The sequence below is a fragment of the Mastigoproctus giganteus genome, chromosome 3, assembly GCF_048544385.1.
Source record: "Mastigoproctus giganteus isolate SK-2022 chromosome 3, ASM4854438v1, whole genome shotgun sequence".
Classification (NCBI taxonomy): domain Eukaryota; kingdom Metazoa; phylum Arthropoda; class Arachnida; order Uropygi; family Thelyphonidae; genus Mastigoproctus; species Mastigoproctus giganteus.
The window spans coordinates 70,969,609-70,982,407 of record NC_143577.1 but is presented as its reverse complement, the minus strand read 5'-3'; the positions used below and the strand labels follow the sequence as shown (position 1 = coordinate 70,982,407).

The 12,799-nt window shown below is 38.3% G+C and overlaps 1 protein-coding gene across 1 annotated transcript in view; it reads left to right on the top strand.

The window, feature by feature from the left end:
• LOC150088074 (putative carbonic anhydrase-like protein 2) overlaps positions 1–12,799 on the top strand; it is a 277,372-nt gene that overhangs the window by 246,055 nt on the left and 18,518 nt on the right. Inside the window, exon 11 of the mRNA XM_090370006.1 lies at positions 11,083–11,167. Within this exon, the coding sequence (XP_090226132.1) occupies positions 11,083–11,105 (23 nt within the window). The 3' untranslated portion in view covers positions 11,106–11,167. The remainder of the gene's footprint in view (positions 1–11,082; positions 11,168–12,799) is intronic.

The window sequence follows — 12,799 nt, the reverse complement described above, 5'->3', positions numbered from 1 at the left end:
ATAGTTAAAATTCGAAAAGTATTAATTCGCAGCCATATTCTGCAATAGTACAAGGCGCTACCAAAATATTAGGAAATCTATGTCAATCTGCAAGCGCTTCCCTGCCGAATCTAAATGGAATGGCCGTGCTTAGTATAGCTGTAGTATCGAAACCAAGAACTGATGTTATTATTGCCTTAGGGGAGGTCCAACTGCTATTAACAGCATTCCCAAATATTCTAGTAAAGCAGTGTACATGAAACATACATTTATAACAGTTTTGTTGACCTCTAAGTAGATTAAACTGTGGATAAATCTTCCTACAATGGTCAACATTTTAAACTTGGTTGTGAATATCATTGAATATCTATGAGGACTTCTGTGTCCTTTACCACACAGTTTCAGCTTTATAACAGTTTGAGGACCAATTTAAAGCAATGACCACCGTCTTACTTCGCATCGTTAACTGTTAGAAGAGATTCACGAGCAAACAGAAGACCCATCTTTTAGTCATGAAGCCAAAAAAAAACAAAAAGAAAACAGTCGTTAACTCCACTATCCTTACGTGAAATAACAGATTCTGAACTCCTAAGAGAGTCTTTGTTCTCTCTATTCACTGTTCCAGGCCAACTTTGGTTTCTTCCAGTTGTCAGGATTACACCGCAGGTCATTTACACGGTCAACGATAATGGTGAAAGATGTTTGTTGTTCTTTGAGCTTTAAGCAATTGCTTATAACAGGTGGGTCGTGTTGAGTTTCTCTCATGCAGGATAAGATTTTTTAACTAATGTAATTAGTAAGATGAAACTTGAGTATTCAGAGATCGTGATTGAGAAGCTGAATGTAAGAACATTTTTGACAATTTACATCTTATGTTTTTGTAAGATTACTTACATTCTAATAAAGTGCAAGATTTTAAGAAATCATTAAATTTGTTTCGGAATTAAAATGTCAGTTCTTTTAATAAAAAAAAATATATTTTTTTCTAGAATCTTGTTACAAGTGTATAAACACCATCCTCCCCCACACCGGGCGGAAAGGGCGCCGGTTCGAATCCCCTCAATGACGCTCGGATCTTTTACGGGCAGTTTTTCACTCCATGGTTAAATTAGTCTGCCTCATGAGAGGATTGCATAGTTTTTTTTTTTTCTCATGGAAGCTTCAGTTTTTCATCCAGAAGATGAGGCAGACCGATCGTAGAACATACCCAATTTACAGACATGATATATGCTGCGCAAAATGAGTCACTGATGCGCCTAAAACCCTACAAAAAACAACCAACCCTCCACTTTAAAAAAAAAAAAAAAATCACATCGTTGACGGTTGAATCATGCTGTTGTTTGATAAATATAATATAAAGTTGTATCTCTGGATTTTTGGCTGCTGCATGAGAAATTTTTGGTCCTGGATTTTATTCAATCTTTTCTTCATATCTGTTTCCTTTACGGTGTATATGATTTCTGTATCGTCCGTAATTTCATTTTCCAACAAATCGACGAAGATTCCTTGGAAAACATCCTTGGATCCATTGTTCTTCTTGTTGTATATCTCCGAACCTTCAACTTGTCTGAAATCAATAAATGAACTGTGTTCTCCACTGTCTTCTTGTAGTTCAGGACTTTCATTGTTGTTGTTAACTTCAGGCCAAAGTTTTCAAGATTCAGTGAACGTTCAACTTGGAATTTCGTTCCATGATGGTGCTAATGATGAATAAGTTATTGTTCAATGAAAAATTGTATATTTTTAAAAGCTTTAGGATTAGTTTATTTACCAACAACAAAAAGCAGCAATCTGTGAGTTCAAACTCGAATACTACCGCGACTTCCCTCTTTGGATATTTTGTATCCTGTTGAGGCAGGCTCACTTCTTTTGTCAAGGTTTTTTTTCTCACTTCTTTTCAAGGTTGTAAAACTTAGACCAGCTTTTGTTCATGTTTCCAAGTTGTTCTCCAATCAGTTTTTCTTTCTTAACAAATTACCTTAAATCATCTCTAAATTTTTAAGTAGCAGACTGATCAGCGGATAATCTCTCCCAGCTAATACTCAATACAATGACATTTTGTTTAAAGCCAAAGCCATTCGTCACCTGCAGTTAAAGTTCATGCGGGTATCACACAGTGGTTATAGTCACTGTCCTTCCCACACCGGATGGAAAAGGCATGGGTTCGAATCCTGTCAATAACGGGAGAAGCTTTTATGGGTTTTTCCCCTTTTTTTTTTTTTTTTTTTTTATAGTTGTTGGCGCTTAGGCTTCTGTGGCCATAATGCACCTCCCAAGGTTTTTGCAGTACTTTGATCCAAGCCCGAGGCGGGAATCGAACCCGCAACCTTTGGGTTACCAGGCAGGCACTTTACCCACCTGGCTACCCGGTCGGCTCCCCTTCCCTGGCAGAGTTAGTCATTTAAGACGTGAACAGTAAAGTGTTCAATCCTTGGACACTTGGGTTTTTCCGTCAAGAAAAACAGGCAAATTGACCATAGAACACAAAATTTATGGACATAATACACATGAGCAGACGAGTTAGTTCTCGGGTGGCGCTAAGATAACACTTGCATGAAACTTACTGTAACGCCTTCTGCCCCTTCAATCTGTTGTTGGAAGACCAAAGTCTTTGCTTTAATGCTGCTTTTGAGTTCGCTGCCTTGAGTTTCATGTCATCTTTCTTGAATAAACCATAACCATAATGCATGTGTATCAGCTCTAATTTTGGTTTCTTTAAAGTGGAGTGAGAACTTATGTTTCCTAATATTTTAAAGTTCTCTCGCCTTAATTCAAACAGCATTTTTTAGATCCATCCTTGTCGAGTCTTTTCGGAGTATCCAACTTCGTTTACATAGAAACGACTTTTTTTTCTCACCAATACTTCATTAATTTACAGAATGTTTAATTAAATTGCGCACTCTAATTACAATAGCAAATTATTTTACAGGTGCAAATGCAGTTTGGAACAGACACACAACTGACTTCTGGAAAGTGCAATTCAACAAACATTGGTGCGGCGTACTATACTAAATGAGGAAAGAAAGCAACGGGCGGCTCAAGGTCACCAAACAATGCTTCCCACTCTCTACAGAAGAGAATGTTTAGTGAGTGACCTTTTGAGCTGGCTGTTGTTTATCTTTTGCTATAACCTATTAGCTGTAAGAAATATTGAAATAGTGCCTACGGCAGTGCGCCCTGGGCATCACGGATTGGTTGGTTGGATATTTTACTGGCGCATCAGCTTCTATGGCTATAATGCGCCAAATTTATGATTTTTGGCTTATTCAAGGATGTCTTTTGTTATGATTTTTATATCAAATTGTAGTAGTTTATGCGTTTCAGAAACTGAAAGACTTCGGATATATTAGATTTATCTGAAAATATTGTTCGTAAATGTGTCCGTTACATTTAAGGATTTAAAGGTAACCTGACGTTCTCGTGCAAATTTAGGGCAGTCAAGTAGAATATGTTGGACTGTTTGCACTGCGTGACAGTCAGAGCACTGAGGTAGAGATTCGGTTCGGAGCAGATAGGAGTGGGTAGCATTGGTGTGTCCTATTCTAATCTGCTAAGTATAACTTCTTCTTGCCTGTTGGTTCTTGTACTGGTTTTCCATTGTTATAACAACGGTTTTATCTGTAATAATTTGTTACCAGCCTGTTCCTGCCATTTTTGTTGTCACTGTTTTTCGCCACTATTTCTAATTGTAATTTTATAGTCCAAGTACAGTATTTTTATGGTACTGTTGAGTGGGCTTTCTGCTTGTTTTGCTGCTTGGTCTGCCAGTTCATTGCCATCTATTCCTATATGTTCGGGAACCCAGCAGAAACATATGTTTTGCTTTCGCTTTGCTAGTTTTGATAGCGTGTTATGTATTTTACATACGGTCGGATGGGTAGTTATGGTGTTATCCTTTAAGGCTTGCAGAGCATTGAACGAATCTGTAAATATTATACTGTTGGCGATGTTGGTTAGCCATATATGGCTCATGGCTAGTTGTATAGCCTCCAGTTCTGCCGTATAAATGCTGCACTCAGTTGGAAGTAGTTTGGAAATGATGGTATTCGGGAACTTCGCTGCTATTCCTACTTTGGTTTCTGTTTTGGAACCATCTGTGCATATCAGGGTAGAATTACAATGTTGGTCCCTGTAGGCTGCTTGTAATTGTTGGAAATTGTGTAGGTAGGGAATCCTTGTTCCATTTATGCATATGGAGATCGCATATCGTTTGAATGGTATCCCAAGGTGGATATGGAATTTTAGGAGAAATTGTTATCTGATTGAGATCTAAATTACGTTGCTGGATTAGGTCTCTTACATATATGCCTGCTGGTTTGTTAGCATTTGGATGAGCTCTATATAAGTTTTCCAAATTTGGTTCGTGTAGGATTGTCCATGTCGGGTGGTCAGGTATTGATCTTATCTTTGCAGCGTAGTTTGTTTGTTTGTTTCGGAATTTATTGGGCGCATCGGCAACTATGGCCATAGTGCGCCAGCAGCGTAGTATAACAGCAAGTTTTGTCTCCGGAGTCGCAGTGGTTCATGAGTCTCTGCACATAGGCTGTGGACTGGTGAGGTGCGATATGCTCCCAATGCTGTTCGTAAAGCGCTGTGGTGCACTGGACCAAGCCACCTCAGGGCACTCGGTTTGGCTGAGTTATACATGGGGGGTTTATAGTCTAGTCGAGATCTTATGAGGGCTCTGTATAATCGCAACAGAGTAACTCTATCTGCACCCCAGGTCGTTGCGGACAAGACTCAAAAGGTTTAGTTTCTTGAGGCAGTTTTTTTGTAGTTATTTTATATGTTCCAAAAAAGTTTTTTTTATCAAGAAAAAGTCCAAGAAATTTTATGGTTGACTTGATTGGGATTAACTGTCCATTAAGTTTTAATTCCGGATCTAAATGAAGGTTTCTTTTCCTACAGAAGTGCACGCCTATAGTTTTTTGTGTGGAGATCGTGAAACCATTTTTTTTAAGCCCAGTTGCTCAAATTGTTTATGTTTTACCTTGTAACTGACGTTCTATTGTTCTCATGTTTTGGGATTGGAAAGAGATACTGAAATCGTATACGTAAAGAGCTGCATTTATGGAGGATGGTATCTGTTGGGTTATAGAGTATTTTTATTGCAAACAAGGTGGCACTGAGAACTGACCCCTGTGGTACTCCTTGTAGGAAGACCTTTGAGTGTGTGTTTTGTATTCGTACTTGGAAAGTTCGGTGCTGTAAAAAGTTCTGGATGAAACCAGGGAGCTGTCCTCTGTCCCGGAGAATGCCATAGCGCCAGGCTGTATCGTATGCCTTTTCGATATCGAAGCATATCATGACTAAGTGTTGTTTTCTATTTTAATAATCATGAGGTCCAAGGTTGATCTATGTTTCCTGAAGCACACTGCACCGGGCACAAAAGGTTATGGTTTTCTAGGTACCACATGAAACTTGCATTTATAATATTTTCCATTAACTTTCCTAGGCAGCTGGTGAGTGCTATTGGACGGTAGCTGTTTAGATTAGTAGGATCTTTGCCAGGTTTTGGGAAAGCGAGGACAATTGCATGATGCCACATGTTAGGAAATTCTTGTTTCGTATAAATTCTGTTGAATAAAAGAAGTAGAGACTGTAATGATTTTTCACTGAGTTTCTTTATCATTATATAATTGATGCCATCTGGACCTTCTGCACTTTTTATTTGTGACAGTGACTTATGGAGTTCCGTTATGGTTAGTGGGCGGTTATATTTCTGGAATTTCGGTTAATAGGATGTGGTGGCAAATATTTTGGCGAACGTTTCGCCTAAAGCTACTGGGAACCAACAGTCTCTGCCTCAGTGCAAACAGTCCTTTTGTTAAAGTGACAATAATGGGGTAGTAGTGGTGGTCACTGTGTAATGGATCTTCATGAACTGTCCATTCTAAAACAGGATATAATGCTGGGGAACATAAAGTAAGGTCTATCGCTGAGCTGGTTCCTGGTGGAAATACGTGTGTTTTCCACTATTCAGGAGGATTAGATTTTTGGCATCTATTACTTTTTATATTTGATGTCCTCTTTTATTAAAATCAATATTTCCCCATAAAGGGTGATGTCCATTTAGATCCCCCATTAAACAGTAAGGAGGGGGTAGTTGATATATTAGTTCTTCTAAGTCTTCGTAATTTATTTCTTGGTTCGGGGGTAAATATATTGATACTATTGTTATTAAACTGCTTGTTGCTATACGTACTGCTACTGCCTCAAGAGTGGTTTGTAGGTGGACTGCTTGGACTGGTATGTGAGAATTGACAAGGATTGCTACTCCTCCTATAGAATTATTTATTCGGTCTCGTCTATGTATAGTGTGGTGTAGTTCTTGATTAAGATTGTATCGTCAGGTTTTATATACGTTTCTTGTAAGCAGAAACATATCGGGTGATATTGAGAAATTAAATCACGAACATTGTCAACATTCTTAAGGAAACTTCGGCAATTCCATTGAATAAAGGTGCTCCGCATTGTTGTGTTTTAGATGAGTTTTCTGGTTACTGTTTTAAATTTTTCAGTCCGTGGTTTTTCTTTTTTAGGGAAATATGGCTTTCCAGTGTCCATATCTTCCTCGGCAACTATTTCTAGAACGGGTTCTTCTTGCTGTGTCCATTTGTTCAGCAGCATGGTGCATTATTATGGAGGTATCTTCTTTGGTATTTCCCTGCAGCGGTGAAATTACTGTTGGTGGAACTGGGATAGGTAACTGTTTGTTGGAACTGGGTGTTTGCCGCCTGTTCTCGTTTCTGCTGTTTAGGGGAAATGAGCCATTTGCGTGCCCAATCCGACAACGATTCATTTGGTGCGAGCGATTGTAACTTCGGTTTGTGATCCCGTTGTTTGTTAGTTCTGGGTTATTTGTACTATTATACTGCTGTTTGAGCTATCTGTGAGTAGGTAGGTTTCCTTGTGTTGGCTGGTTGCATCGTCTTTCTGGCTTCCTGGTATGTAACTTTGTGTTCTGCTTTGTATTTTTGGATTTTCCTTTCCTGTTTCCATCTTTCACATTCTCAAGAGTAGGCAGTGTGGCTTCCACTACAGTGTGGGCATTTAGGGTGCTCGGTTGTGCATTCTTGATTGGTGTGTTCTCGGTAACCACATTTGGCACATATTAGCACACTATTCCTCTGCATGTTGTTTGTGAATGTCCGATTTTTGACATTTAAAGAATCGAATAGGATTTGGTATGTAGGGTCGGATTTGACAAAGCAAGTATCCTGCTTTCACGTGCTGTGGTGGACTTGGAGTGTTGAAAGTTAAAATGATATTTCTGGTCTGGATGATTATTCCTTCTTTTTTGACCGTTATTCTTTTAACATGGATGACTCCTTGGGTTTTTATTTGTTGTAATATTTCTTCTTCTGTTCTGTTGAGGAGATCCCATTCAGAGATTACTCCTTTCGAGATGTTTAAAGTATTATGCTGTGTAATTGATACTGGGATTCCGCCAAAAGTGGACGTTTTCATTAGTTGCTCTGACTGTCTTATATTGACAGTCTCAATTATTAGGTCGCCTGATTTTAATCTTTTTACTGCTTTTGGAGTTCCAGCTATGCTTTCCAGACATTTTTCTATCAAGAAAGGGGATAATTTTCCAGTGGACTGTTGGCCCGTAGAATGGATGATGAGATACTTTGGAGCGGATATCTCATATATATCGGTTTTTTGTCTTTTGGCCATGTTTGTACTAATTTCTTCACGTTCTTGAGTTGATTGGGCCATGTTAGAGGTTTTTGTGACTTTGTTGTCAGAATCCCCGCGGTTAGTAAGTGATTAATATAAAGAAAGATGACTTTCCTTTCTGTATTAGTAAGTGCTAAATGTTATTAATATATGCAGTAGGAGTTTAAGGTTTTTTTTTTTTTTTTTTTTGATTTGGTAGTTGTTGGCGCATCGGCTTCTGTGGCCATATTGCACCTCCCAAGGTTTTTGCAGTACTTTGATCCAAGCCCGAGGCGAGAATCGAACCCGCGACCTTTGGGTTGCCGGGCGGGTACTTTACCCACTCGGCTAGCCCAGGAGTTTAAGGAGATTGCAAAAACTCACAAAAAATAAGCTCTTTATAATAATTTGTCACGCTAGAAAATTTGCTGAAAGGTCGCTCGAATCACTACGCTTGGCACTCGGGACCGGGCATCACGGAATATTTTCTAAAGAAGGGAGATAGGAGGGCCACCCTCGTGGGAAGCACAGTTGGTATAATTACTGTCGTCCCCAAACCGAGTGGAAAAGATCCGAGTTCGAATCTCATCAACAACGTGACGAATTTTTATGAGTCTTTTTCACAACATGGCTGAGTTAGTCGATCTCGGGCGAGGGTAGCATGGTTTTTATACGGCGTAATAAGACGCGAGTTGCTGATAATGCTCCTAAACAACCCTACAACAACAAGAGTGGGGGAGTCAGTTAGGCAGGCTTTTACTTTATGTAAATTAATTAGTAATAAAACAATGGTTGGAATGGTATGGGTTGCTTACAATAAGATATCTAAGGGACATCAGTGTATACTTTCTGTGCAATTTGTTTTAGTATTTTTGTGCCTAAGATAAACTTGAGGCGTAAATGTATTCTATGGTCTATTTGCAGAAAGAAAAACAGGAATTTGTAAAAGTAAAAGCGTTACGACCCTCGCCCAAGATCTACTAATACAGCCAGATGGGGAAAAATCCCATAAGAATTCCTCCACCTAGATCACATGGCGGGAACTGGGGCTATTCTCATGCGGTGTAAAGAAAAGCAATTGTGATCACTCGGCTAGCTGCGAGGACTTGAGCAGGATGAAAAACCGAGTTACGAGGAGAGAATACCATGCAGTATCCCACAAGAGCGATCAACTCGGCCACGTCGTGAAAAAAGCCTATAAACATAACTACAACTCCATTCAAATTGAATCCAAGCCCTTTTCCATAATGCTACATTGAAAATACTATACAGTTACACATTTTCTGAAATAGATCTTATCGATAGTATTTTCAGTAGGTGCTGATAATTTTACGTGCCACTTAGACGTGGAAAGAGATTCTCTTTCCACCGAGAGAATTCTGTATCTCCAGTTATCAACTTATGATTACACATACCTGGAAAGCAAGGTGTGGGGGATTTCATGCCCTCCTGGAGTTCATCAAGGACACAGTAAATACATGGGCTGTGTTAGGGTAACTAAGAGTAAGAACAGGTACATGTATATTCGCATTTGATGAATTTGAAATGAGGATTAAGTCATCAAATACAGACATTGTAGGAATGTCGAGTAAGTGTGTCACTCACACATTAGGAATGCAAAATTTGAATATGGCGAGTACAATTGGTCACTCACACTATAGCAAGACTTTTGTAGATTTACAGGATGATTATCGCCTTGTCCGATATTTGCCGTTCAGACTGCCAGGGCCGGTTATATATATATAAGCTAAGCAAGCTACAGCTTAGGGCCTCGCATTACACCGGGACCGCGCTCTATCTTAAAAAAAATTTATTGTCGCAGGTGTAAGAGGGAAGAAAGTCCTAATACATATTATAGCTTAGGGCCACAAAAAGTTTAAATCCGGCATTGCAGACTGCAACCAAATCTGATCCTTTCCACAAGAATGCAAAACGTCTCGTAGTCGTTGTTCAAATTATTTAAAAGCGAATCGAAAGGTATTATGAATGATGGGCATAGAGGAAAATTGTCACGGACTGATAGAATTGCTTCTTGGGCCGAATTAGGCCCTCCAGTTAGTGGTTGCGTCTATAGAACAAAGAGAAATTTATTTCTCTCTTACGCGACTTGTAGAGAATCAATGGTAATCTGATACTGAAGTTGAATATCTGCATTTTATCGAGATATTGAGCGTCAGTGTAAGAAAAAGCAGACAACGTATTTGCAAATTACAAAAATGAGAATGGCACCATTTATCCACGTTATGAAGAGATGAACGTTGCCTTTTTTTCATTTATCAAATGCTAACTTAGAAAGAAGGAGTTGATGTAATTAGTTAATCAAATTTTCTTCCGCAAACCTGCTAATGAAAACAAACTAGCAGCATTTTCAATAGTTCACAACTTATTCTTTCCCCTCCGTTATAAAAATGCAAACAGCTTCGTGTGTTTCATTTTTATGTGTTTACTCTCGCAATCTAGCTATGTTCAAGTAATTAGCGTACTGTGTTAATTATATTTATTAGCCCTTCTAAACTAAGTAGCATTCTTTGCCCCGAAATATATCAAATGCAAGTTTCCACTAAAAGTATTAGCATTAAAACTGAGATATCCACATACTTAATCGGATACGAAACTAACTGATAATAAAAGCTTTCGGTTAGTTCGTTATCAGAAAAGCTTCTACCAAATAACGAATGAAAAATATGAAAGAAAAACAAAGTAATTATAAATTGTTGAATATCGAAACATCAGAAAGACACGCGCTGCTTTAAGTACGTAACTTGTATTAAGTTTTATGACGGAGAATATTAAAATAATCGATGGAAGGTAACTGTTCAAATACAGCAGCGTATATTTACACAGTGGTTTAATCGATTAGAAAATAGCTGGAAGATCACTGATGGGTCGCCGAATAACCGTAAAAAAGGTCATAGCGTCTTCTAAAAGGTCATGGAGGAAAGTATTAAAGAATGTAAAGTGCATAAAATTCTTCTAACAAACTCTTTCGTTTATGCCTACAAGCCTATTGAAGATGCATGGGTGGCCAGTGAACTCTGGCTTAGTAGCCTTTTATGGCATTAAAGGATTAGCGAAACCACTTCGCTATGACTTCGATCGGTCGATTCACTAGCGACGGAATAAAGTTCAGAAACAGGGTCAATCTCTAGAAAGAGAAATGAAGTTGAGAAGGATGGCGCTTAAATTTTATTTTTTAAGATTCAAGAACGTGGCTTAAATGTTTGGACAGCAGTTCAATTTCACCATTAAAATAGCAAAGGCTTTTTTTTTATATGTACTACCCTCATCTCGTATAAGCATAAAATTTTTGCTGCTTTAATTATTCTTTTAGTTTTATTCCACTGGAAAAAAAAAAAAAAAAAAAACAACAACAACATTGGCCATAAAGAATTGCAATTCATTTTTTTACTAATCTCTTCTGTTTTTTTTCCATTATAGCTAACCCCGATGGGAAAAACTGATTCACTACTTATGTATATGAAAACGGAGTTGGACTTTGAAACAGAGAAACTGGCTTTGCATGGTTAGTTTATATTCGATCCACAAAATTCATGTTATAATTAATTCTATAACGTATTGCTCTTGACTATATTTGGCTGCACATATGAAATTGAAGTTTTAACAAGCACAAGATACAAATTTGTTTTAATACATGATAGATTGCATATAATCACGTACAGTGGTGTTTGTTTGTTTGTGTATTTTTTCCTCTCAATATGTCTGGAATAGTTTTTGTATTAGATGAATTTAGCCATAAGTACGTTGAATGCAAGTATTTGCCATATAGTGCAAGGAGGCCACAGGGTTTTGCTGCACCGGCCATGAAAAAGTTGATAAGAAAATATAAATTGTGCACTTCTCTGCTCAAGTAGGTAACTATCCACTTCACCTTTAAATCTTCAGCCTCAACTACCTGCGGAGGCAGCTTGTTGCAGTAGTCAACAACTCACTGGCCAAAAGACTAACTTTCTTCCCTTGTAAATTGAATTTATATCCCAGTTCTGGAATTCTTTCTAAGAGTGAAAAATCCGCCTTCATTTTACTAACCCCTCTCAGAGCCTTTTAACCTCAATCAGGTTCCCTGTAAGATGCCTAGTTACCGAGCTCTGTAATTCCACATAATCGTACGTTCATCCTTTTCCGATCTCACTGTGCGAGTTACCCGTCTTTGGACCCTTTCAAGAAGCTCATTGAAGAATACTTGGACACTATATACATTGGGATTATGATCTTCTGATAAATCCTAGTGTTCTATCAATAAACCATTGATAGAACGCTATGGACTTTCCTGGCTGCCTATTTACACTGCTCAGAGCAGTTCTCGTATCTTAACTCCCAATTCTCTTTCTTCATCTATTTTTAATTCAACCTTACCAAGTGTGAAAGTTATTTTGGGGTTTCTATTCCCCAAGTTTAACATTTTTCACTTAAAATATAGCTGCCACTTCTCTGCAATTCTTGAGGCCCGTTAAAGTCATCCTGCTTGGCACTGATTATTAACAACTCTCGCAATCTGGACATCCTCTGCAAATTTTGACATTGCGCATTCTATGGGAAGAATTCTAACTGGGAAGCATTCAGGGAAGTAATCATAGAAGCTACTAGGCTTTTCATGCCAACGAAGAAATACTGTTCAAGGCTTAGACCTAAATGGATGTCAGATGAGAATTGAGACAAGTAGCAGAGAAGAAAAATGCTTGGGATGCATATAAATTATCAGGTGATACAGAAGCCTGTGGCAGATATAAGTTAGTCTGTAATCAAGTCACAAAGGAAGTTAAGCAAGCTAATGCAGATTATGAGAAATCTCTGGCGAAAAAAGCAGCAATACTGTTATGCTTATATTAACCGTAGAAGGAATGGGTTGAATCACATTAAACCATTTTATGTCAATGGGTTAACTGTTGATGACCCTGCTCAGGTTATAAACAAGTTGAATAGGTATTTCCATCTACATTCACACATGAGGAACTCTTTAGGGAAGGGGATACAAAAGTTTATCACTAACAGGAAGCTAAATGATTTTGTAATAACTGAGAAGAAAGTGGAAGAGAAATTGTTGAATCCAAACACAAAAGGCAGCTGTGCTGGATGGCATCTATCCAATTATATTAAAGGAAGCCGCAAAGGAGGTAAGCAAACCCTTAGCCATAAC